At 58.7% G+C, this 23,187-nt stretch overlaps 10 protein-coding genes across 10 annotated transcripts; 4 read left to right on the top strand and 6 right to left on the bottom strand.

Annotated features, from left to right (window-relative positions):
* Positions 1-786: 786 nt before the first annotated feature.
* MAM_07605 (Zinc/iron permease) lies at positions 787-2,653 on the top strand (the record flags this gene model as incomplete). The annotated part of the gene is made up of 4 exons (XM_040826403.1): positions 787-1,054; positions 1,128-2,183; positions 2,241-2,340; positions 2,395-2,653. 4 exons carry the CDS (start codon positions 787-789, stop codon positions 2,651-2,653), a joined length of 1,683 nt encoding a protein of 560 aa, XP_040675616.1.
* Positions 2,654-2,925: 272 nt separating this feature from the next.
* Positions 2,926-4,127, bottom strand: MAM_07606 (uncharacterized protein; the record flags this gene model as incomplete). The annotated part of the gene is made up of 2 exons (XM_040826404.1): positions 2,926-3,815; positions 3,902-4,127. The coding sequence occupies 2 exons, from the start codon at positions 4,125-4,127 to the stop codon at positions 2,926-2,928; spliced, it is 1,116 nt and encodes a 371-aa protein (XP_040675617.1).
* A 383-nt stretch (positions 4,128-4,510) lies between these two features.
* On the top strand, positions 4,511-5,423 carry MAM_07607 (FRG1-like family protein; the record flags this gene model as incomplete). The annotated part of the gene is made up of 2 exons (XM_040826405.1): positions 4,511-4,893; positions 4,985-5,423. 2 exons carry the CDS (start codon positions 4,511-4,513, stop codon positions 5,421-5,423), a joined length of 822 nt encoding a protein of 273 aa, XP_040675618.1.
* A 375-nt stretch (positions 5,424-5,798) lies between these two features.
* MAM_07608 (WD40 repeat-like-containing domain protein) lies at positions 5,799-6,972 on the bottom strand (the record flags this gene model as incomplete). Its single annotated transcript, XM_040826406.1, has 3 exons — positions 5,799-5,997; positions 6,072-6,579; positions 6,666-6,972. The coding sequence occupies 3 exons, from the start codon at positions 6,970-6,972 to the stop codon at positions 5,799-5,801; spliced, it is 1,014 nt and encodes a 337-aa protein (XP_040675619.1).
* Positions 6,973-7,575: 603 nt separating this feature from the next.
* On the bottom strand, positions 7,576-8,988 carry MAM_07609 (Mitochondrial carrier domain protein; the record flags this gene model as incomplete). The annotated part of the gene is made up of 1 exon (XM_040826407.1): positions 7,576-8,988. The coding sequence occupies one exon, from the start codon at positions 8,986-8,988 to the stop codon at positions 7,576-7,578; it is 1,413 nt and encodes a 470-aa protein (XP_040675620.1).
* Positions 8,989-9,936: 948 nt separating this feature from the next.
* Positions 9,937-10,416, top strand: MAM_07610 (ribosome biogenesis protein RLP24; the record flags this gene model as incomplete). The annotated part of the gene is made up of 1 exon (XM_040826408.1): positions 9,937-10,416. One exon carries the CDS (start codon positions 9,937-9,939, stop codon positions 10,414-10,416), a length of 480 nt encoding a protein of 159 aa, XP_040675621.1.
* Positions 10,417-11,309: 893 nt separating this feature from the next.
* Positions 11,310-13,036, top strand: MAM_07611 (F-box domain containing protein; the record flags this gene model as incomplete). Its single annotated transcript, XM_040826409.1, has 2 exons — positions 11,310-11,726; positions 11,801-13,036. 2 exons carry the CDS (start codon positions 11,310-11,312, stop codon positions 13,034-13,036), a joined length of 1,653 nt encoding a protein of 550 aa, XP_040675622.1.
* Positions 13,037-13,653: 617 nt separating this feature from the next.
* On the bottom strand, positions 13,654-15,864 carry MAM_07612 (uncharacterized protein; the record flags this gene model as incomplete). The annotated part of the gene is made up of 2 exons (XM_040826410.1): positions 13,654-14,817; positions 14,893-15,864. The coding sequence occupies 2 exons, from the start codon at positions 15,862-15,864 to the stop codon at positions 13,654-13,656; spliced, it is 2,136 nt and encodes a 711-aa protein (XP_040675623.1).
* Positions 15,865-20,350: 4,486 nt separating this feature from the next.
* Positions 20,351-21,196, bottom strand: MAM_07613 (uncharacterized protein; the record flags this gene model as incomplete). Its single annotated transcript, XM_040826411.1, has 1 exon — positions 20,351-21,196. One exon carries the CDS (start codon positions 21,194-21,196, stop codon positions 20,351-20,353), a length of 846 nt encoding a protein of 281 aa, XP_040675624.1.
* Positions 21,197-22,744: 1,548 nt separating this feature from the next.
* Positions 22,745-23,164, bottom strand: MAM_07614 (uncharacterized protein; the record flags this gene model as incomplete). The annotated part of the gene is made up of 2 exons (XM_040826412.1): positions 22,745-22,802; positions 22,890-23,164. The coding sequence occupies 2 exons, from the start codon at positions 23,162-23,164 to the stop codon at positions 22,745-22,747; spliced, it is 333 nt and encodes a 110-aa protein (XP_040675625.1).
* Between the last annotated feature and the right edge of the window lie 23 nt (positions 23,165-23,187).

The raw sequence follows: 23,187 nt of genomic DNA on the forward strand, positions 1-23,187 counted from the left end.
GCTTCCAACTTTTGCAAAGTCGGGGGTTGAACCTACTTCAGTATACGAATAAATCGTGAAAGAAAAACCTGGGCGAGGGAGGGCCTTGTGAATCGCAAACCTCGAGACCAAGGCAGATGAGGCGACTTGGTGCTCGAAAGGACACCAGAGGTGAGCGCCATGCATATGCGATAACACGATGCGTCGTTGTGGAATGGGAGGGTCATGGCTATGCTATGGACTGCACGATGATTCAAATGTCGTGAAGCTGGCAAAGCCATAATTTATGAACAGCGAGGGCGATCCCTACAACTCGAGAATTTACGGAAGGAGCTATTTGGCTTTCATTGGGCTGCAGCTGCCAGGCGGCGGGGGTTGCCTGGCAGCTGAACGAACAGCTGGCACGCGCGGTTGCACCTTCCGGAACCTTTACACGGCATTTGTCACTTGTCAACTCCAGCTCCTCGTATTTACCCAATCTAAAATGTAAACTCCGTACGTTTGGCGCCACTTGTCTTGAAGTGGTTCGTACCGGCGACTTTCCGCAAGCCAATTGATATATTTGTGCTGCGCCCTGACCGTCGGGCCCCCACTCCACCTCGAATCCGCTATTGTCAGCTTCGATTCGCAATTCGCATGGGCCACACGGACGCTGTGGGGGTCTAAAACGACATCTGGAGGCTTGGCATGGACGTCGAGGTTCTTGTCTCCAGCTGATGCGGTCTTTCTCCTTTCCATTAATTCCGCAAGGTCCCTCTCAACGACCAAGGCAACTGTCAAACGAAAAAGTCTTGGTGCTCGTCCAGAATGATCTGTCTTGACAAGGCTGACGAGGGCAGCCTTCGCCACCTCACCTACAATCAGAGCCCGCCCGCCCTGGCCGCAAACCAAACCACTCGCCAGGACCTGAACGGTATATCAAATCTGCGCGAGTATGTTGCAGCCAGCCAAGACGATGCGTCTGGAGCGGGAACCGGTGGGATGCTTGGGGAAGCCGCCTTCAACGACAAATTGCGCCGCCAGGCGGAGCCGCAGCTTCTGATGCAGACGGCGCATGCAAGACGATGCGTTGGTGGTACGCAGTGAACGGCTTCTTTGTGTTCTTCTCTGTAAATGTCGCTATGCCAATGCTGATTCGGTCGTTCCAGCATCGCTCTTGCACTCCAAGGCGGTCCCTGGCTGCGGTGGCCAGAACCGCCTTGTCCGGGTTCACTCTTTGCGGTGCCTGGGGCGCCTCTGGAGCTGGTTGACCTGGATTCTATCCGTTCTCTTCTTCTCTTATACGATTTCTAGCGTTCAAATGTCGACCTACTGGGCCAGAAATGGGAGTCTTTGGCCCAATGCTGATCCCGCAGCACCCATCTCCTCCACCATTGCCAATGCTTTTCAAGTGCTGGACAGCCGGGAAATGAATAGCCTTGAGAAGCGGTCTTCTTGCGCACCGGGTGGCATCAACCAGGACCAGTACAACACCGGGCTTCACGTCGCCGCCCTCTTCATCATATGGTTCGTGTCAACATCAGGATGCGCATTTCCCATAATGGCTGCCAAGTTTCCCGGTTTGCGGATCCCGCGACGTTTCTTCTTTGCTGTGCGCCACTTCGGAACTGGAGTTCTGATTGCAACTGCCTTCGTGCACTTGCTCCCCACAGCCTTTGTGTCCCTTGGGAACCCTTGCCTTGGGAAATTCTGGACGGAAAAATACAACGCAATGCCCGGAGCAATTGCTCTCGCTGCAATCTTCCTGGTCGCCATAATTGAAATGGTGTTTCATCCGTCGAGACACGTTCCGCCTGCTGATATTCTTGCGAAACCCCGGGTCAAAGAGCGGGAAGAACTAGAGGCTACTGATTCAGAGGGCCATCCTATCCGTGATTTGGGACCTCTTCGGGGCCGATCCAGCAGCCTGGCACAGGGACTCTCGCAGCTAAACCAAGCTCCTCTGGCCGGAGACGTGTCGGCAAGGGGGCTGGTTGCGGACCCTACGATCGCCAAGGCGACATCCAATGACTGCCACCTTGTCACGGAACAAGGCGAACCCGAACAGGATATCTTGACCCCGGACCAAAAGCGCAAGAAGGACCGATTGCAGTGTATCTTGCTCGAGATGGGTATTCTATTCCACAGCGTTTTTATCGGCATGGCTTTAAGCGTCAGCATCGGAGACGACTTTGTCGTCTTGCTGATTGCAATCATTTTTCACCGTAAGCTGCACACCAACAAACACATGCTTCATATTACCCATACTAATGCTGCACAAGAGACCTTTGAGGGTCTGGCGCTTGGTTCGAGAATCTCCGCCATTGGATGGGGTGGCAAGACATGGCAGCCATGGCTTATGGCATTGGCATACGGCCTCACGTGCGTAGACCGTCCTGCCACTCCCCCCGTCGCAGTATGCTGAGAAAATCACAGGACGCCGATCGGTCAGGCCATCGGCCTCGCGACGCATATGCTCTACAGCCCCGACTCTGAAGCCGGCCTCATCCTCGTTGGTGTCATGAATGCCATTTCCGCAGGCCTGCTTACCTTTGCGTCCCTTGTCGAGCTGCTTTCGGAAGACTTTCTGAGCGATGAGAGCTGGCGCCACCTCCGGGGTAAAAACCGGGTGGTTGCGTGCCTGCTGGTCTTCTTTGGTGCCTTTGGCATGAGCCTCGTGGGTGCTTGGGCTTAATTTTACGAGTAAGAGTGACCGAGAGGGCGTTGAAATACGCCGTAATGGGACGTAGTGGTGAGAATGCGTCTTGACAACCTGGAATTGCTTGACTTGCTTTCTTTCTGGCCTGGCGGCTGTGCAAAGTATTGACAATGTTACCGTTGGCATTCTACAAATAGGTCGGGGGTCAGCTAGGAAAATGACTTGGAGAAAATATATACACTCGTTGACGACATGACAATCTTTCAATCTTGGAACGTCGCTCACGAGTATCCAGGTATGCACGTGGCTCATGACACGGTGTTTTTTGCCACGACGCCCCTGGCAAACTGGCCAAACGTCAAGTGTGATTCAAGATCGACCTCATCGCCCAGGTTCGGCTGCGTGAAGACGGCCAGGGTATTCCTCGCAATAGCACCGCCGCTCACGGCGGCCCTCACGCCCCTGACATAGTGCGGCACGGCCTTGAACCGGCCCGCCGTAATGCGCTCCAGGGCCTCGCCGGTCTGGAAGGCAATACAGTCCCGCGGGATCTTGACGTGGTACGTCTCTCCCGCGCGAGACAGGATGTACAATCCAGCCAAGGAATCAGGCGACGCGGCGAGTTCCTCGAGCGGCGGCAAGGACGCGCCGTTCAACGAAGCGCCCTCGGGGACGGCAGTGCCGACCTTTCGCTCGTCGATGAACATGGCCGACGTCAGCCCCGTCAGGCACCCGTGGTCGAGATGCGTGGCGCACCAGTCATCGTCGCTCGTGCCGTCGCCGTCGTGCGCATCCTGCGGGAAGTAGTGCAGCAGTCGCGCCTTGGAGGTGCTCGAGGTGCTCACCACGCGCTCCAGGTAGCCCCTCGGGTACCCCTGGATCTGCTGCTCCGCGAAGCGATCGCACGCTCGGGCGACCAGCACAGCCACGTCGATGATGAGCTTGCACAGCCCCGTGACGGCGGCCTTGAACCCCGGCAGCACGTCTTCCGCCGGCCACACATTGGGCGACAGGTACTCGGGGAACGTGTCTCGCGAGAACCCGGCACTCGGCTCGGCGCATTCGAGGGCGGGGTCGACGTAGAATGCGCAGTTGGCGTAGTAGGAACCCTTGAAGGTGTCGGCCTCGCCGTCCTTGAGCGTCTCCTTGCCCCGCGACCAGCCTGTCAAGTACTTGGCCTGGGCGTTTTCCAGTTTCTCTGCCCCTCGTCAGCGGTGACATTGTGAGCCCTGAAAGCAGGCGGCGGGCGCTGTGCCGTGTGGCTGGTCGCGATGCTCAAGGTACCTAGTTCTTGGGTTGGGAGGTTTCCCAGGTACGAGGCGTAGGAGAGCGCCACGCGGCGTAGCTGCGGAAACTCTGGGGGCACGTCCTTGACGACCAGGATGCCCAGCGAGTCAGGCCCGAAGGCTCGCTGCAGGGTTTCGAAGGATACGTTGCCTGCTGTGTGTGAGTTGCCATGGTTCCAGCGTCCACGACGTCGGGTTGCGGTTGCGCCTTGGCCCTTGGACATGCGAGTGAGCTGTACCTGTGGTCAGGTCCTTCAGGGACACCGTGACGGGCTCTGCTTGCGCTGCCATTCTGCCGCGTGCAAGTCGCGTTGTTGAGGACTGCTCAGTAAAGCGATAAAAAATCGAGTTGCAAAGGGGTTCGTTGACTCGGGGATAAAACATGCCACTGCTGATCGAAGTTCTGTGCGGGGGCCTCGCGGCTTTCTCCATGCGCCTGGGCGCGGGGGCGGGGCAGCGTCCCGTCGGGCGTTGAACATTGACGAAAAGCTCGCTTACGTAATCACGCACGCCGTCCCGACGTCGGGACTTGGCGGGCACGAGAAAGCGTGGAGCTCGCCGCTCTTTTTGCTCAGCAACGCCGAAAGGGAGCTTGCCATCCCGCAGAATGGTCAAGCCACTGAGCTTCAAGGGCGACAAGAAGCCCAAGAAGCGGAAGCGCGCCGCCCAAGCCGACCGCGACGACGGCGAGGCCGGCCCCTCGCGGGCGCAAAAGGCCGGCATCAACGAGCGCGACCTCGCCCCGGACGACGAGAGCTGGGTCTCGGCCGACGTGGCAGCCGACGTGGTCGGGCCCGTCATGATAGTGCTGCCCATCGAGGCGCCGTCCGCGCTGGCGTGCGACCCCAGCGGCAAGGTGTTTGCGATGCCGGTCGAGAACATCGTCGACGGGAACCCGGCGAGCGCCGAGCCGCACGACGTGCGCATGGTGTGGGTTGCGAACAGGGTATCCGGCACGGATGACTTCCGCTTCAAGGGCCACCACGGACGGTAAGCCAAGGCCAACCCGCTGCCCCTGCCTCGAGCTGCGCGGGCCTGCTCGGCAGATCGTGTCGCTGACAAGGGGGGGGAATCTCACCAGGTACCTGGCTTGCGACAAGATGGGCTTCCTGTCCGCCACGTCGGAGGCCGTCTCGCCCCTCGAGTGCTTCCACGTCGTCCCCGCGGCCGACGCCGCCGGCACCTTTCAGCTGCAGACCTCCCACGAGACTTTTGTCACAGTCAGGCCCGATGCGTCGTCCAAGTCGACTTCCCCTGCTGATCTGCGCGGCGACGAGGACAAACACACGGCGCATACGACGATGCGCATACGGATGCAGGCCCGGTTCAAGCCCAAGCTCAAGGCGTCCAAGGAGGAAAAGGCACTGTCCAAGATTAGTAGGCGGGAGCTGGAGGAGGCGGTGGGGAGGCGCCTGGACGAGGACGAGGTCAAGGTGCTGAAGAGGGCGAGAAGGGAGGGGGATTATCACGAGCGGCTGCTGGACTTGAAGGTCAAGAATCGCCATGACAAGTTTGGATGAGGAGGCAGTCGCCCACACATATCTGAGCTGCACGGCGCATCATGGTCCACAAGAGCAGTCGCGAGCCGAGCACGGAACCATGGCGGGTTCAGAGTTGTCGTCACGATTCCCATGGCATCCAGTCGTTTAGCTCCCGTAGGAAAGGAAAGGAAACGGATCTGCCTGCGACGCTGCTGCACACACCACGTCCTCTCGACCGCCCGCAGAGCTCAAAACTACGTTACTTTCCATTTCAAATAGAGCACGCAGCACCGTGGCTAGAGGTGCCGAGACATGCAAGACAGATAGATGATTGTGATTGAGAATCCCGTTGCCACCAGAACCAAAAACGCCAGGGACATGACGAGCCCCGCCCATCGTCAAGTCGCGGGTCGCCTAGTTCCCCCTCCAGGCCTTGACGTTCCCGTCCTCGCCAGCCGTGAATACGACCTGCGCGTCGTCAAAGAAGCAAAACGAGCGCACAATCTCGCCCCCGTGCGCCCCGGGCAATCCCACGCTATTCTCCTTGTCAAACACCCACTTTGGCCCGAGGCCCTGGTTCCTCGCCAGGAAAACAAGTTCGAAAATATGCTTGCTGAAACGAGCCAAAAACGTCAGCAATTCCACTCGGCCAACCTGCTCAGACCGGAGAAGGGGGGGGGGGAGTACTCTTGTGCGCCGGCGCCAACAATCACGCCGCTCCCGTCCGTCTTGCCCATCGCGTCCGCAACGTACTGACACCCCAGGACGGTCCTCAGGTCGCCCCAAGACTGGGCGGCGTCGCGGTCCTCGGCCCCGGCGTCCAGGTCATACAGCGCGAACTGCTCGTCGTGCGACAGCGCCACGACCTCGGTCCCCGTCAGGAACCCAGCACGGTGGATGGACGCGTTGTGATTAAACGTCCGCAGCGTGAGGTCGTCCTCGTCGGCGATGCGCGTGTCGTAGACGTTGACCAGGCCATCGGTCGACCCGCTCAGCAGCACCGCCGGCTGCGCAGGATGGAACGCCAGCGCCGTCACGTCGTCGCTATGGACTTCCCGGTAGTGCGCGCGCGCGCCGCCGCCGCCGCGCACGTCCCAGAGCAGGATGGACGCCGTCTGGCCCTGCAGCTCGGTCCCCACGGCGACGGTGTGCGTCGACGCGCAGCACGCCAGCGACAGCACGGGCGACGACGTGCCTGTGACGAGCGTCCGGCCGGTGTTAGCAGCCTGGCCGCGTGGAAGTCTCCCCCTGCCGTACGGGGTGGGCGGCGGCAGGACTCACCGCTGAACTGGGCGACGCGGGCCGCCGCCCCGCGAAGCCGTAGATCCCACACGCTCACCGTGCCGTCCTCGCCTGCGGTGCACGCCAGCGAGCGGCTCGCGTCCAGCACCCGCAGGCTGGTCAGGCTGCCGTGCTGGGTCTGCCACGAGGCCACGGCGCCGCCGCCGAGGCGTGCCGGGCTGAGCAGCGTCAGCTGCTGGTCCGAGGAGATGGCGGCGAGCCCGGCCTCCGTGCGGTCCACACCGAGCACGTATGTCTCTTCGGGGCCCGAGAAGCGCTGCGTCGCGATGTTGGCGAGCGTGTACATGATGGCGCTGGCGGAATTTTGCGACGTGGGACTCGGCGCTCCCCCCCTCCTCCCTCTCTCTGCACCCCGGTTCGGCCGCAGGGACGATGAATTGGGCAGGCCCTGATGCGAATGAGAAACGGGTACAATAAACAATATAGAATCAAGAGCGCGTCCGGTGCGCCGGTGCGGGCTTCACAGGTGGCCTGGCGATGTTGTTCGGGCGCGGGAAGAAAAAAGTTCGCAACGTGAGGTGGCACGTGGGCGGAAATACGTGCGGCCCCACCGAAGGAGGAAGGAGTCAGCACAGACGGGGCATGCCCAGGAATAGTAAACTGAGTTGAAACCTTTTTTCCTTCAATCGCATGCTAAAATAGTCTGGTCGTCTCCGACCTTCATGTCTATGAGTCCAAATCCACACCGCTGCTATCGTACACTGACCAATTGTCGTTATTTCAGACACTCAAACCAGACATGGTCTCAAGATAATGACGTGGAAGAGAGCTGGCCGCAAACCACCCGCTTTATGCCAGTCGACAGCCAACGCCCAAAAATGCAAAATGTTTTGTTGTCTGGGAAAAACACAGCCAACCCGGCGCACCTGCACGTGGCATGATTGCCGCCTCACCTGGCTTCCTCCCGCGCGGCCATGGAGCGCTCGTTGACACCCCGAAACGCCCTCTTTCCAACCTCGTAGCTGCTAATCATGATGGCGCAAGCCGGTGCGACTTTCAGGACGCGAGGGATCCATCCTTTCCACAGTCCTGGAGCGCCCTCCGTCTTGAAAATGTGCCATAGCAGACGCATCATGTTCTTTTCCTCCGGTGCGTGAGGCTTCCCGCCCGGTCCGCCGGGGATGTCTCTGTACACTTGAGTTCGTGTCTTTCCGACATCAAAGGGCGTTGTCACAATCGAGGCAAAGGTCCCGGACAGCGCCCCCGCGGTGAAGGAGTCGACAAAGGTCTCCATGTGATTTTCCTGGCTTTGAGAGCGCCGTCGAGCACTTTGGATGGACTCGGCCCGGTTGAATGGCCGTCCCCGACCGTCCTCTCGCATGTCCGTCAACCGAGATCGAATAGTTTCGTAGCCCCACCAGTAAAGGCCGGAGAAGGGCACGTCTCGCCAAAGCGTCAAGGTCAGCCCTCTCCACAGAGACACGTAGCCGTGCGTGGCCACCATGTCTCGCACACCCTGAAACGTTTCCATCAAGTGGTTCGTCCTCGATGTGCCATGAGCCGCCTGCATCCGCGTTCGAAACAGCTCAATCGGCCCAACGGCCGTGGCAGCAAGGACACGGGCGGTTGATCCCGCCACCAGCGGTGCGTTGTCGCTGGAGAGCCTGGAGAGCGGGCTGACTGGATTGTATCGGAGCCAGTCGTAGCCGGTGAAGTAGATGATGTTGGCGGGGATAGTCATGAGTAATGTCGGTGAAAGACCTCTCCACAGCGTGGTGAAGCCCTCGTTGCGAGCAATCTTTCGCAAGCCATCGAGGGTAGAGTTGTACGTCTTCTTTTGCACCTCGTGGACCGCACAGCCAGCAGCAGGAGCTGCAGACGATGCGGCTGGCTCTCCAATGCCCTCGCCTCTCGGGACCGCGATGCACAGCTCTGCAGAGTTGCCCTGGAAAAATACTTCGCGACAGCACGCCGTGACTCCGAGCTCCGCGGTCTGTGCAGGTGTGAGGGTGCTGGTCCGCAGCGCAAGCTTTGAGAAATCGACCGCTGAAGTTGGTGTTCGTTGCGACTGCAGGCGAACTCGGACAACATCAAGAGGGGTCACTGTTTGATGATCAGCATGCGTGGACCGACAGACAGTGCTCGCCAAGCTGTCCAACTCACCAAGCAGCGACGTGAATAAGCTGCCGGACATGGCCGAAATCATCTTCTGCGGCGCCGTGATATCGGGAACGGGACCAAAGCCATCGCCGTCGTTCGGTGAGCCTGCAGCGAGAACCCCGCCCGGCATGTTCACATTGTCCACCTCGAGTAGTCTGTCGTAGTTTTGGCTGCCAGAGTCGAGAGTCGCGGTAGTAGCCATGGAAACTCTGGGGGTGTCGCGCGGGAAACTCGGAGAAAATGGAGTGCTGCTGCAAAGGCCACAGGCGCGGCAATTAGAGCAGAGCCAGTTCCTTGCAAACAGCCTAGAAATCGAGAATAGCCGTCTCTGCCGGAGAAAAATGACAATGAGGGGAGCGTCTGGGTGAGAAGGAATGGGGAGCCGAGATTGTTGAAATGAGGCAAGTTAAACCATCTAACTTACTCCGTAGGTACGCGGTAATGACTAACTTGTCGATTACGTAGACTCGCTCACTGGCGGGGGTTTAGTGCATCAAGACATTGGCCAATCACAACCCGTCGCGGCACCGCAGCCCTTCCCACAAGCTTATCGATTAGATTTTTCGACAAAAAGAAATGGAGGCGGGGCCCTGGATCCTGACTAAGCCCCAAAATGCGAAAAAAGTTGTTTGATATTCAAGAACCTGCCTCATCGCGGTCGACGCAGTTAGCCTCGGCCATCTTGGAGTGAGGGCCATCCGCACATCCGATCCAGCAAGCCTGAATGCAAGCTGAAGCGCGCCAGGCAAAACGGACGAAATCACGCGAGAGGTCGAGACAAAGACGCAGTCTGACATTCTAACTGAAGCTGAAGCCCTTCACCATGCGGTAAGACTTGCTTCTGCTGCGATGAAGCACCTACGGAATGTACTCGATTCTCACACAAGCCCAGTATCGAGCCTTGTTATTTCTGCGGCAGACCTAGCTATCCCAGCAAGGGCATCACATTCGTAAGAAGCGACTGTAAGTCCTACCTCCCAGCCAGGAACCGCTGCCGCCGGGACAACAGCGCCATGTTCTCTAACGCTCCAGTCTCCTTCAGCCAAAGCATTTCGCTTCTGCAGGTGAGTACCACAGAGCCGACTCAGCCGTGTTGGGATGGTCTACTGAACTGACAGCGCCCAGGTCAAAATGCCACAAAAACTTCAAGATGAAACGTAATCCCCGCAAGCTCAAGTGGACAAAGGCCTATCGCAAGAACGCCGGCAAGGAAATGGTTGTCGACAGCACCCTCCTCTTCGGCGCCCGCCTCAACGAACCCGTCCGCTACAACCGCGACCTCGTCCAAAAGACGCTGGGTGCCATGCAGCGCATCAGCGAGATCCGTGCCCGCCGCGAACGTGTCTTCTACAAGAAACGCATGGCTGGCAAGCGCCAGCGCGAACTCGCCGCCGCACGCGAGCTGGTGGCCAAAAACGAACACCTGCTACCCCGCATGCGTGGCAGCGAGAAGCGCCGTCTCGAGGAACTGGCTGCCGAACAGGACCTCGATGTGGAGGAGCTGGCCGCTGAGCACCTGCAGAAGGCCAAGAACGACAACAAACTGTTTGGGAGCGAGAAGAAGAGACTCAGAGTACGGGTTGACGGAGGGATTCAGCGTGATGGAGTTGATGAAATGGACGTGGATTAATTTTGGCGGCGGCGATGTGACGATTGCCCAAGTTTGTGCTGGCGCTGCTCTGCTCGGGTTAGTCATCAGGCATCTGGACATGTTCCAAACCACCAGACGAGACCCGGCATGTTTGGCAAATTACGATTTCGTTGGCCTCATCTGAGTTGCCACGGCCTGCCTCGGAGCACGTTTTGGACGCGGCGTTTTGGGATCTGCAAAGAAAAATATATGCTGTGACATTGGTAGACTGACTGGCTTCCTCAAATTGCACAACAAACAAATGCACAGAGCACACGTATGCCTTTTAAACAGCGCGCAGATGGTCAGGGCGATGACGGACAAGCGTCATTATGACAAGGCCACATCTCCAGAACCTTACAGTCAAAATGATTCTCAGAAAACCCTCACCCCGCCATCAAACCTTCCACTACGAGCCCGGCACCAAACCAAGCCCTCATGCGGACCTACGTAGATTCATCCAACGCGAAAAAAGTTGACCAATGCGCAACCTCACTGTTTATCCCGGATCGCTGGCCTCCAGTCTTCTGGCGAGCCAACAATCGGCGGCAACTTGGCCAATGGCCACCAGAATCCACAATGACAAGCGCCAACGCCCATCCAATCAGGAAGCGCCCGTGGCCAACAGTAGTCATCATTGGCGATTCATCGTCGTCGCAACTCAACTTCATCAAAACCCGGGTGTGACATGAGCCTGCAATATGGCTCCCTAACAGTACGATACTTGGACTCCGGAACCCTCAGACATTGGTCCCTCTTATCCCGCGTTTTCTCATTTCTCGTCTCAGTCGCCCCTCGATGACTCGAATCTAATTCAGCCGGGCTCATCGGACTTAGGAGGCAACCCGCCAAGCTCGAGTTCATTGCAGCATCTTACAGATAATCCCATCCCCATGGAAGACTCGAACAACAGATTGGACTCGGAGCTGAAGTCCTTCAGAGAGCAATGGCTGTCCGAAGTGCGCACCAGAAAGGGCGACCAAAACACCCAGCCCAAGCCATGCACCTCCTCATCCGCCTCAACGGCACCATCGGCATCCCCGCCGTCCCGAAATCCCGCGGCGCGCCAGCCCTCGCCTGCGAGGACCAGAAAAGCACCATCGGCAGCTGGAGAGGAAGACGAGTGCTTGCGCGGCCCGTCCTTCGACGACGGCCCCGAGCCCTCGAGGAACGCCGCCACCGATGCAGCCTCCAGAACTGCGCCAGAGAGGGAGCTCGTCTCCGCCCTGGATCACTACGAGGAGGCAATGGAGAAGGAGGCCTTGGGAAAGATGGGCGATAGCCTAAAATTGTACCGCAAGGCGTACAGGGTGAGTCCCGGGGGAAGAAAAAAAAATGCTGTCCCGCATTCCCCCTCAGCAAAGAGCGACACTGACAAGTGTAGATGGACCAAGGCGTGGACCGCAGATATCGCGAGAAGCACTTCCCGCAGCATAGCAAGCAGCAGCAGCAGCAGCAGCAACCTCTGGCAGCACCTGCAGCAGCGTCGTCAACGCCGACGCAAACCACGGCATCGGCAGACGGCGCGCCCGCGGCAGAGGACAGCTCCGTGGCGCTCCCCATCAAAGACCTCGTGTCCAGCTTCGCGGGGCTCCAAATCGCAGCAGCGCCGCCCGAAATAGACGGCGCGCCACCTCGGGCATGCCCCCTCTCCTCGCTCCCCAGCGAGCTCCTCATCCACGTCATGCAGGACGTGGCGGCCCTCGACGTAGGCGACTTTGCGCGCCTCTCGCTCGTCTGCAAGCCGCTCGCGTACCTCGTGGCCACGGAGGAGCGGATATGGCAGCAAGTCTGCCTCGGCGCGCGGTTCGGCTTCGCGGGGATGCACCACCGCTGGAGCAGGACGGTAGAGTGGGAGCCGCTCGAGGGCCGCCGAGACGACGCCGACGCCGACGCCGACGCCGACGCAGAAACCACGGCCACCGTCACCGGCTGCCTCGCCCTCGTCCCCGACACCTACGCGACCTGGAAGGCCATGTTCCGGGCGCGGCCCCGGGTCCGCTTCAACGGGTGCTACATCAGCACCGTCAACTACGTCCGCACGGGACAGGCGTCCGCCAGCCAGGCCACCTGGGGCGGCGCGCCGATTCACATCGTCACCTACTACCGCTACCTGCGCTTCTTCCGCGACGGCACCGCCATCAGCCTCCTGACCACCTCGGAGCCCACCCACGTCGTGCAGCACCTGACACGGGACCTGCTGCACCTCCACCGGCGCGACACCGCGGGCAGCGCCGTCCCCGCGCACCCGCCGTCGGCGGCCATGCAGCGCGCCCACAAGGGCCGCTGGCGGCTCTCCTCGCCCGGCACCGGCATCGACGCCGACGCCGACGACGCCTCCCCCCCCTCTCCCTCTCCCTCTCCGTCCTCGCGGGCCGCTTCCCGCCGGCGCCGGCGCGAGGGCGACCTGACGGTCGAGACCGAGGGCGTCGACCCCAAGTACATGTTCCGCATGGACCTGTCGCTCCGCACGGCGGGCAAAGCCGCGCGCAACAACAAGATTGTGTGGAGGAGCTTCTTTAGCTACAACAATCTGACTGACGACTGGGCCGAGTTTACGCTCAAGCACGATAAGCCCTTCTTCTTTGGCCGCGTGCGCAGCTACGGCACCGGCGAGTGATTTCGCTCCCTGGGACGACACGGATACACACACATACACACAGGGCGGGTAGATGGGGCCGCAAACTTGAGCGCATTTTGACCCAGAAACCATCCATCTCATCTTGTATTTAATTACTATTTAGTCATCAAGTATTGCATGCCAGACTGACCTTTTTTATTAAAAAAAAGGAGGGGGTAGGAGGGGGTAGGAAACCCCAGGAATATTGAGTGCAATTCGCGCCAAAACGAGCCCATTTTCATCCACGCAGTTCTAATCCTTGGTAGTGGAGACTGAACAAGTCGTCTCCCAATACCGTGTGCGTATGCGTAAACATGGGGAAATCAACCTCGGGTGTTGGGGTGGGGAAAGAATGTAAATGTAGAGTGGCATGGCTAGCCTGCTCTTGTATTCTCGACTGCTTATCGACATGTACGTTCATGATATAAGCCGCTAGATGGTATCTTCAAGTCGCTTTGCGCGAGATCGCTAACATATTTCGAATCAATGTGTTGTAAATGGCATGTTTAAAACGAAAAAAAAAAAAAAAGGGGGCATGAAAGAGTGCTGCAATGGCGTCAGCGCTTCGTCCCAGCTTGTAGTTGTGTCTAGGCGCATCCGGGAAGAATAAAGCCCGTCTACCGTATTCTTCGCCCGTCGAGGAACTTGGGGCTGTTGGGGTCATAATAGCGATCCTGGTGTTGCATTGCCTTGCGTGCTTCAAATGCCGCTCTTTCCTCCTCGTCCAAGCTGAAGGCTTTCTTGAACCAGCCGAATGCGCTCTTCTTCTTCCGAAGAGCCGGGCCGGCGGTTTGGGACCCTGAAGACTGGGTTTTGGCATCGTCGTCATATACTGCGTTTGTCACGTTGCTCAGGGTGCTCATGCCGCCAATGGCAGATGGCTGGTTGCGTAGATGCATGTGAGACCCACGAGACCCGAAAGAGGTGTGGGGGCGCTGCTGCAGCGGCGAGTGCGGCGACGCACGCACAGGACGATAATATTGCTGGTGGTCTGATCGAGGCGAGTGCGTAATCTGCGGCCGAGCGGGAGACGCTCTTGCAGCTTCTGGGCCCAGTTGCGATACCGCCCGCAGGGTGATGGATTCAGAGTCCGAGCCGTACGCCGAATCCAAGGCATTTGAATGGGTTGTTTGAGGTGTTCCAAGACAAGGTGATGACGGGCGAACAGGCCTTGGGGGAATCTGTATCGATCCCGGAGGGGTGGTCTTTCGAGATACTCGACAACGGATTGAGGACCTGGCTTGTTGGACCGCCTGGCCGTCGGGACCAAATGCATCGTTTTGTGGCTGCACTTGGTCTTGGGGTTTTGGTGAGGAACAAGTCCCAGCTGGCTTCGGTACGGGGGATGGTAAAGATTCCTGGGCCTTGGGGGCATACGTGCGAGGCTGCAGTACATACAGCGGTTCATCCATGGCCGATAGGCTCGGGCTCGGGCTCGGGCTCGGGCTCGGGCTTGGTGCATCCGTTTGTTCGGCTTCAGCTTTCGACTGGGGAGTACCTTGCGTGGATGTCTTGGCGCGAGACTCGTTGGCGGGCCCGGTGCGAGGAGGAGAGGAATGAGGAGGTAGTAGGGGAAGTCCACCGGGAAGGAGGAATTCTTCCTCCAAGTCAAGAGCGGTGGTACTCGCGCTTTTCGTCGAGGTCGCGACACTTGGAACGCTTTGCTGATGCGTGTGTTGCCGCAGTGATCGGTTGTGAGAGTGTCTGGAGGAAGACCTGGTCGACACACTGCCAAGTCCTTGGGAGGCAGAAGACGGAACGGAGAAGGGCTGTATGCTTGCCTAAGGAGCATCGTCAGTAACGGGCGCCTCACTCCCGCGAGTTTGGTCCGTCTTCCAAGAAGGGGCCTAACTCACCCAAGTCCTGCGACTGACTTCTCCGGCCTTCTTCTCCATCTCGCCAATGATGGTTGACAGTCGGATGATGACGTTACTAGCTTCTTGTACACGGTCACTCATGTCATCAAAGGCACTCAGCCAACCCTCCGCATTGCCCTTCATGGCGTCGAATATATCGGCCACGTCAGGGCGCTCCGGTCTCCAAGATGCATCTTCTTCATCGTTGAGCCAACTGGTAAAGGCGGCGGTCGACTGCAGACCGGCCTCGATATCTTCATCCCACTGCTTCAGGGCGGCATTTGTTCTGGAAAGCACGTGGTCAATCTTCTCGTTGCCCTCGATAATCTCCAGGCGGAAGTTTCGATCTTCAAGGAGCTGCTCAAAGACTCGAACATTGGCCAGCGGGAGTTTCAAGTGCTCTATGCGCTCATTCAAATCATCGGTTGCCTGGGCGAGGTCCTCCAGTGCAACCTCTAGAAACTCGTCGACTTCGTCAATGTGGCCTTGCAGAATATTGACGACCTGAGCATTGCTGTTGGCCATGCCATTGAGAAGAAGATAGACGCCAAACGAGATTTGGGCAATCAGCTTGGTCAGTTCGTGTTGTTTCTGGCCCGGCCGAAGGCGCCAAGCGGCATCGAATGGGTCGTCGCCCCGGTGCTGGGCGACGAGGGCGTTTCGTCGTCCTCGAGCATCCAACTCTCTGAGCTTGGGCTTGTCTCCGGGGGCCCCATTGGTTGCTTCCTCAAGCGACTCCGAGAAGGCCTCTTGGAGAGCTGGGATGGGATGGATCGGTATGGTATTGGGAGACAGGTGTGGTTGTGTCGATTCCGTGGCAGGCTGTTGGAGCCGGTGTGCCTTTTCCAACTCGTCGTGATCCGGAGGGAGCGCTTCGTTGTCGACGAGGGACCCCGGCTGTGAGGGTGAGAATAGGGATATGCGCAGACCACCCGCGTCGAAATTGAGCGGCGGCAGCTGCGTGCTCGTCATGGTGATGCTTGATAGGGAGCTCATCAAGCAAGACTTTGGACAGGGCGAGCTGCTCTCCTCGGCTGTGGTCGGACTCGGGGCGCTCGCAGGCGTCTAGGGCGCAACGGCTACATGTAGAGGACGGTATCAGAGTGAGGGGGGGCGAATTGCCATGCTTGTTAGTTGCGGCACTGGGGCAGGCGCGCAGTCATGCGACGATGTTGGTCGACGCGGTTGCCTGTTGCTTGCTTGGCAGACGGCAGAAGGTGAGTGAGTGAGTGAGCGTCGCAGCAACAAGCTCGATGGTGAAAGGAGTGAGTGAGACAACGGTGGGCGGGAGAAGCGGCAGGGCCCGTGAAATGTGAAATGTGAACTGGTGCTGATTCAGCTTGCCCCCCAAAGCGTCAATGACAACCTCCTTGGCGGCCAGGGCAGCGGGATGCAAATAGCAACGAGGCGATGACGAAAGATGAAAATTGCAAAAGCAACAAGGCAAAGTCTTTGGGCGCGCGAATTTTGTCAGTTGGCAGCCGTACCACTCACTATTCGAGACGAGGGGAGTGGGATGACCGGTCGAGGCACGACAGCCGGCGCCAAGGTGGGAGGGCCGTGTTGCCGTCCTCGTGCCCACCGGAACCTGGGTGTGCTGTACGTACTCCGTACATGCTGGCTCTCCCGAGCCGCCATCATCACGTCCACGGCCCAGCGGGCCCTGCACGACGAGGCTGCTACGAGCTCGGAGCAGTCCGTTTCCGACGCAATAATCGACCTGACCTCGAGCCCTTGCCGTTTCTAGAGGCTCCCCGGCCCTTCTCTGCCCCGCCCCAACTGCTATTGCATAGTACCGTGGGCAGGCACTTGAGTACTTGGCCGGCCACGGCCTGGTTGGTGGATGCGCCACTGTCCGCAAGCCAAAAACTACTGCGGAGTAACTTAAGTGCCTGGGTACCTACCTAACTTAACTTACTCGAGTAAGTACCTAACGTTATAGGTAGGTAGGTACTTAGGTACTCAAGTACCATGCAGTAGCCCCCATCTGCATGCTCCAGGCTCCCGTACAGTGCATGCCTACTTAAGGTACCGGGAGTGAGCGCTAGAACACAGGTTGCTAAATTAGGACCTCGTGTGGAGTGCAGAAATGGCGCTGCCCTCCGGACCCTTGTCAAGGGCAAGGGGCGGCTCCTGGCTTCCAGACAGGACGGAGGTGGACGGCAGCGGGCGTCGCTCGGTCGCCCCTTCCATCTTGCGCAACCCACGTGCATGCTTGGCTTGTGCTTGTGCTTGTGCACAATGCAATGCACATGCAGTTCAACTCGCTCGTTCTTTTGCACTAACATTTGTTCAAGTCCCGTTGACGTGGGTGCCGACGTGCTTTCAAGCCTCACGCTGCTTCCATGCCATCCCATTCCTCGCTGTTTCATCGTTTCTGCCAATCCGGATCCGACGCCCTCCCCCCCGATGCGACTCGACCTCGGCTACCTACCAATGACGACGACCATTGACACTCGAAACTCGAGACTCGAGACTCGAGACTCCAGACTCCAGACTCCAGACTCCAGACTCCAGCTCCAGACTGCAGAGGCGCAGAGTACCGACTCGCCCAGGAGACCTGCATCCATCCCTTCTTGGCGGCGGAGGATGGGGAAGCGGACCCAAGAATGCCCTGCCCTGTCCCATGACCAATCGCCGGCAAGATTTGGTGCGCGCGGACTGCGCAGGTCGTATTGTAGGCCGTGGAGCAACATCCTCGTCGTGCAGGCTAAGCGTCGGTCCACCTGGTGCACTATCGATTCGCCTGAACAAGTAGTTGCATGTTCGCTCGCCTGTCGTCCATCGTTCCTCATTCCAAGCTGCTGTAGCCTGTAGGGGCCGAGCCATGTCGTGAACCTTTGGCCAAGGGAAACGCCGCCTTGCCGACGCCCCCAGCCCAAGACGAGTTTGTGACATGGCAAGTTTCCGGTTTTCATGTGCAAAGGCTGTTGTTTCAGATGGAAAAAGTCTGACTCGGGAGACATGAAACTTCCATGCCACGCCGATCGCGCACGGATGCGGCTCATTCTGCCTGCCTTGCACTCTCCAAATCCTCATCATTCTGGCCGTTGGAGCCATCTTGGCGTGGAAGAGAGAAGAAGCTCGAACTGCATCTCAACCCTACCTGCTTCTTCATTCCTCCACCCAGGGGGGGCCGTCGATGATGCCCCGTTTGTTTGTGCTCCATGTATGATGATGTAGCCGGCGAGCGGCTTGGCTTCTCGTTTTCGCAACTTGCCCTGCAAACAATGCACCTAGTCTTTTGGCCTAACTAACTACGTACTACGTACCTGCGTACCCGGGTCCCTCCCTCCCTGTCCGGTCCGCTAATCGGCCGGCACGACTTCTTGATGAGTGGGTGCCGCAATTCGTACTATTGGAGATCGCGATTCGTGCTACTCAGGCCCTCATCTGGCCAAACACCCCAGGGCCCCAAGGGTCATCCATCCAAGGCCCAGCTCATCCATCTCCATCTGCGTTTGAGGGATAATTTCGGGCCATTTTACACCTGGCCCCTACCTTCCGGACCGTCCGTTGATTGGTCGACCTTGGCTGTCGTTTGCAGCCTTGTCCTACCCCCGTCGAGGACTGAGTCGCCATTCTTGGTACATCCTGCATCCTGGCTCGTTCCGTCAAGGAAGTGACGGCGACCCGGTTGGCCGAGCCCAAGAAGCATAGCCATACTTTCAGGGGATGTAGCCCGCCTCTCGGCTGGCTGCTAGTCGTCGCATTCCGTTCCAGGTTCCACTGCCCTCGAGTTCAGCGAGCGTCCCTTTCGGACGGAGCGCTACCCTAGATAAAGCTGGGGTGCCACCTCTCTCAGCAAGTCAAACGGAGAGAGACTTCATCTGCCCTGTCTCCGGTTCATGTCGGTTGTCGGCAAGAGAAATCTCGTTGGATCCCGCCACGCGGTTCAAGTCGACCACCGAGGCAAGGTTACATACATACACCACACAACATGACCACGGGGCCGTCCATTCAACATGTATGTATGTATACATACGTACATACATATGTTGAGATGCGTCACGATCCGGACCGTCTGGCTGGAGAATGAAATGCAATGAGAAGGGAAAATAAAAACCAAGACGGTCAGTGCCTGAAACTGGAGGATGAAAAATGAGAAGAAAAAAATCAAGACGGTCTCTCCCGCCGGGAATTGAACCCGGGTCTCAAGCGTGACAAGCTTGCATAATGACCACTATACTACGGAAGATGAAATGGCTTTTGCAGCCATCGTAGCAGAATGCCGTGGTCACATGACGACTTGGTTTGACTTATCAGCCCGTCTGCCCTACGTTCAAGGCGGTGGGGACGGGCAGCCAAGACGACATCTGAAGTTGAGGTTGGCAAGATGGGTTTTCTGAATAACTACTCGACAACCCAGTGATGTGCGGGCCTTGCGCTTGCCCTGTTCAAAGCTGGCGTTGGCGGTGAATGTGCTTGTTTCAGGAAGTTGCGTGCCTAGAGACAGAAACCTGCCATCGACATTTGTTCCAATATAGGACTCCTGCACGGGGACTCGTCTCTCGCCCTCACTTACGCCCAACCAATCTAGCTGATTCTCTGGTGCGGAACAGGCCAAGCGATTGCGTGGATGTCTCGCCCTGGGAAGCAAAGGCAAAGGATTGAGACCAGCCTTCTCCGACAGGTGATACTCGAGGCAAGCAGCCAATGGTGCGCATGTGCTGGGCTAACAACAAGCAGCGCCAGTGTTTTCGTCACATACCCGCACCAAGCTCAGACAAAAGGGGGCAACAGTCCGGCACGACTGGATTCCGCCGCAGACGAAGCAAGCAGCAACCCAATTCTGCGTCGGCTGCGGCCACACCGAACGGGTTTATATCATCTGCCCAGCATGTCTGGCGCTCATGGCGGATCCCCTGGCGCACTGGAGAGACGGACGGCTTTGGGACAGCAGGCGACCTCTAGGTAATGATTCTGGGGGGCTGTCGCGCCTGGCTCAGGACTCTGAGCAGTCAAATGGGAAAACGGCGCCATGGGTGGTCTCGCCACTACCGCAGACGTGGTGATTGCCGTTGCTGATGAACAAAACACCTGACCTTTGGTCGGACGAGACCTCGACCTGCTCCGTGATGGTGTGCGTGGGATCTCGGCCATAGTCCACGCCCCGGTCTGTAGGCCAGGCGAGATTGCGCTCTACGATTGCAGCCATGCTCCACTGGGACTTGGGCTGATGTTGAGTCACGGCACGACAGGTTGGTCATTAGACGGGCGAGGTTTGAAAGCTTTGAAAGCCTGCTTTGATTCACATCTAGTCTACTAGGGAGAGGGGGTCCAGCGAGAGCGAGACAGGACGGCGCCGCACGTCCGTGTCGAAGCCATCGTTGTTCACGGGTCCGGCCGTGATGATGCAGACGAGCCTGCGGTACCACCTGGGCCGGCCTGAGCAGCACCACGTGTACCGTCTGCCGCACTAGTGAATTTGAGCGCCTGCATGGGCCGGAGGTGTGGATTAGTTTCCATTGGGTCCTGACATTATCTCGGGCGGTGGTGTCTCCCGCTGTTGTTCAGGGCTGGGGGCCTGCATCTCGAAAGGGGCCTGGTTCTCATTCTGAGGGGCCTGGTCCTCATTCGAATCGGTGGCCGGGTTCCCATCGGTGGCCGGGTTCCCATCGGTGGCCGGGTTCTCATCGGCGGCCGGGTTCTCATCGGCGGCCGGGTTCTCATCGGCGGCCGGGTTCTCATTCGAAGTGGCCCCGACTCTTCGTCTGATTTCCTGGGCCTCTTGACGCAGCCTCCCGGCCTCCCTCTCCAAGAGATCTGCCGACTCATCGTTCTGCTTGGCCTGCTGGAGTTGGATTTCAGGGGGTGCTGCTTGGTCAGAAGCTACCATGCCGCCTTGAGAGCCGCCTTGAGAGCCGTCTTGAGGGCCGGTTGGAGGGCCGGTTGGAGGGCCGGTTGGAGGGCCGCCTTGAGAGCCGTCTTGAGAGCCGGCTTGAGGGTCGATTGGAGGGAGGTTTTGAGAGCCGGCTGGAGGGAGGACTTGAGAGCCGCCTGGAAATTGAGAGCCGGCTTGAGGGTCGATTGGAGGGAGGTTTTGAGAGCCGGCTGGAGGGAGGACTTGAGAGCCGCCTGGAAATTGAGAGCCGGCTTGAGGGTCGATTGGAGGGAGGTTTTGAGAGCCGGCTGGAGGGAGGACTTGAGAGCCGCCTTGAGAGGCGGCTGGAGGGAAGTCTTGAGAGGCGGCTGGAGGGAATCCTTGAGAGCCGTCTTGAAGGCTGGTTGGAGGGAGGTTTTGAGAGCCGCCTAGAGAGCCGTCTTGAAGGCCGGGTGGAGGGCCGCCTTGAGGCAGCGCCATAGTAGAGGCGGCAGCTTAAACAGGAAGACGACGTGTCAGCAGCTTAGCTGGAGTTTGTATAAAATAAAACGTAGCCGAGCCCGCCACCAAGCGCATACAACTGGGGTCGAGGTAAAAAAGAAAGAAAACCCCCAAAACAGAACAGACAAGAATCGTACATACAGGCCAAAAGTGCAATCACAGTGAGGCGAGCCATGTCGAAGGAGGCTTTTCCGGGCGCGGTGCAAGTGCTTCTCAAGAGCGAGGTTTTGAAGAAGAGGTCAGTATATGCCAAAAGACGGGAGTGAATAGACGGCTGCTGAAGAGATGCTCAGGGGACAGAGTTGCTTGGTGAGGAGGAGCCTGGACCACGACTCCCAGGCAGCGCCGGGAAGGGCCTTTTATACCCAAAGCTCGCGGCCTTGGAGCGTACGCGTCGACGCGAGCGTCGTCGGGGACTGTGAGCTGGCACGCACGCATCGGCAGGGAAGAGGCCATGAATCAGAATGATGGACTGATGAGCAGGAGCAGGCCGGACCCAGATCTGCCATGTATGCGTCGACTCGAGGCTCGAGTCGGACCGCCGCATGTTGATGGGCGCCTCGGCCGCGGGCATTGATGTCGAGATTGCAAACGGCAAGGAACTGGGTGTACTGGACGCGTTCCCAAGGCGGCATGGCATGGTCCCGGTTTCTCGAAGGGTCTGAAACATATCGACCCGCTGCCCAAGGACCAGAGAGAGGTGTCGTGGCAATGCCGCCTTGCCGGCCACGATCTGGGTTGAACAAGTGTCAAGTCGCAGGACGCTCGCTCGCTGGTTCGTGACGACGGCTCCGCCGGCATCTACGTCGACATGCGGGAAAAACCTTGTTCTAGTTTGCAGTGCGGCGGGAACCGCATGGTTGCAGTACAGACTGTATGTATGTGCGTGTCCAAGACCCGACGCTCTATATGCATGTGCCATGTATGTCCAAAGCCTCACAGCCAGCCAGCATGGGCATGGGCACTCGTTCCTCCGGACGGCGAGTATTCCGCATGCTCTTGCTGGCTCGGGTGCCCATCAGCAAGCAGCGGCGATGGAACGCTTCACGTCGCCGAGTGACCGCCTCAGCTCAGAGTTTTTTCCCATTTATTTGAAAACAGATGAAACTGGTCATTCAGCGCTCACACATCAGCCCAGGACGTTGGAGCCTGCCCACTTGTCGCAGCACGCAGCATCATGTTGGCTCCGTCATGTCAGCCAAAAAGTGCAACTTGTACAAATATAATGCAGACCAAGTCATGTCCCTGCCAGGGCCGAGCACGAGTTGAGCATCCCGTCCCATCGCCCGCGTCTCGTGTTGAGCCATGCACAGCCCGTTTTCAATCTGCACCACACCGCCTGGACCGATACGACACGGTCAATTCCACACAGACAAGACGATGCCGTTGTGCTGTGGGCCAGGCCGCCGTATGGGGATGACTCTTGGGACGTGGACTCGGACCTCGGAGTGACGAGCGACGACTTCATCTAGCTGATACGTTGTCTTTATGCGTCCTCTTTTGCTCTTGGCATGCCAGCTCAGCCATTCAGATGCCCTGCTGCCAAAGGGTCTCACCTTTGACGGTGGGCTTTTGCTGTCCCTTGCTGTACTCGTTAATATATGTGAGCTCGCTGCGTGTTTCACCATGCAAAACCTTGTGTGGCCAAGCACGTACTACCCTGCCCGCTCACTTGCCGTTCCTCGCGCCGTCAGGGCCGTCTGGCGTGTCGACGCCGTGCTGCCGGGGGTTCCTGTCGGGCCTCGAGGGCGCCGCCTGGTGAGGCGTCGTCCAGTCCGTCTCGTTGCCGGCAACCCTGGCAGAGGTGATGCCCTCGTGGGCCTCCTGGGCCGCGCGCCTCCGTCGCACCTTGTCGATTTCATGCCCGCTCTTGCGCGTCGAGTACACGGCGGCGCTGGCGAGTCCCAGGCCGGCGACCAGCGCCGCCGCGAGCCTCTGTCTGGACATGGCGTTGGGGAGGGGGGGGGGGG

Source organism: Metarhizium album (genome assembly GCF_000804445.1).
Source record: "Metarhizium album ARSEF 1941 chromosome Unknown scaffold_33, whole genome shotgun sequence".
In the NCBI taxonomy this organism is placed as follows: Eukaryota; Fungi; Ascomycota; class Sordariomycetes; order Hypocreales; family Clavicipitaceae; genus Metarhizium; species Metarhizium album.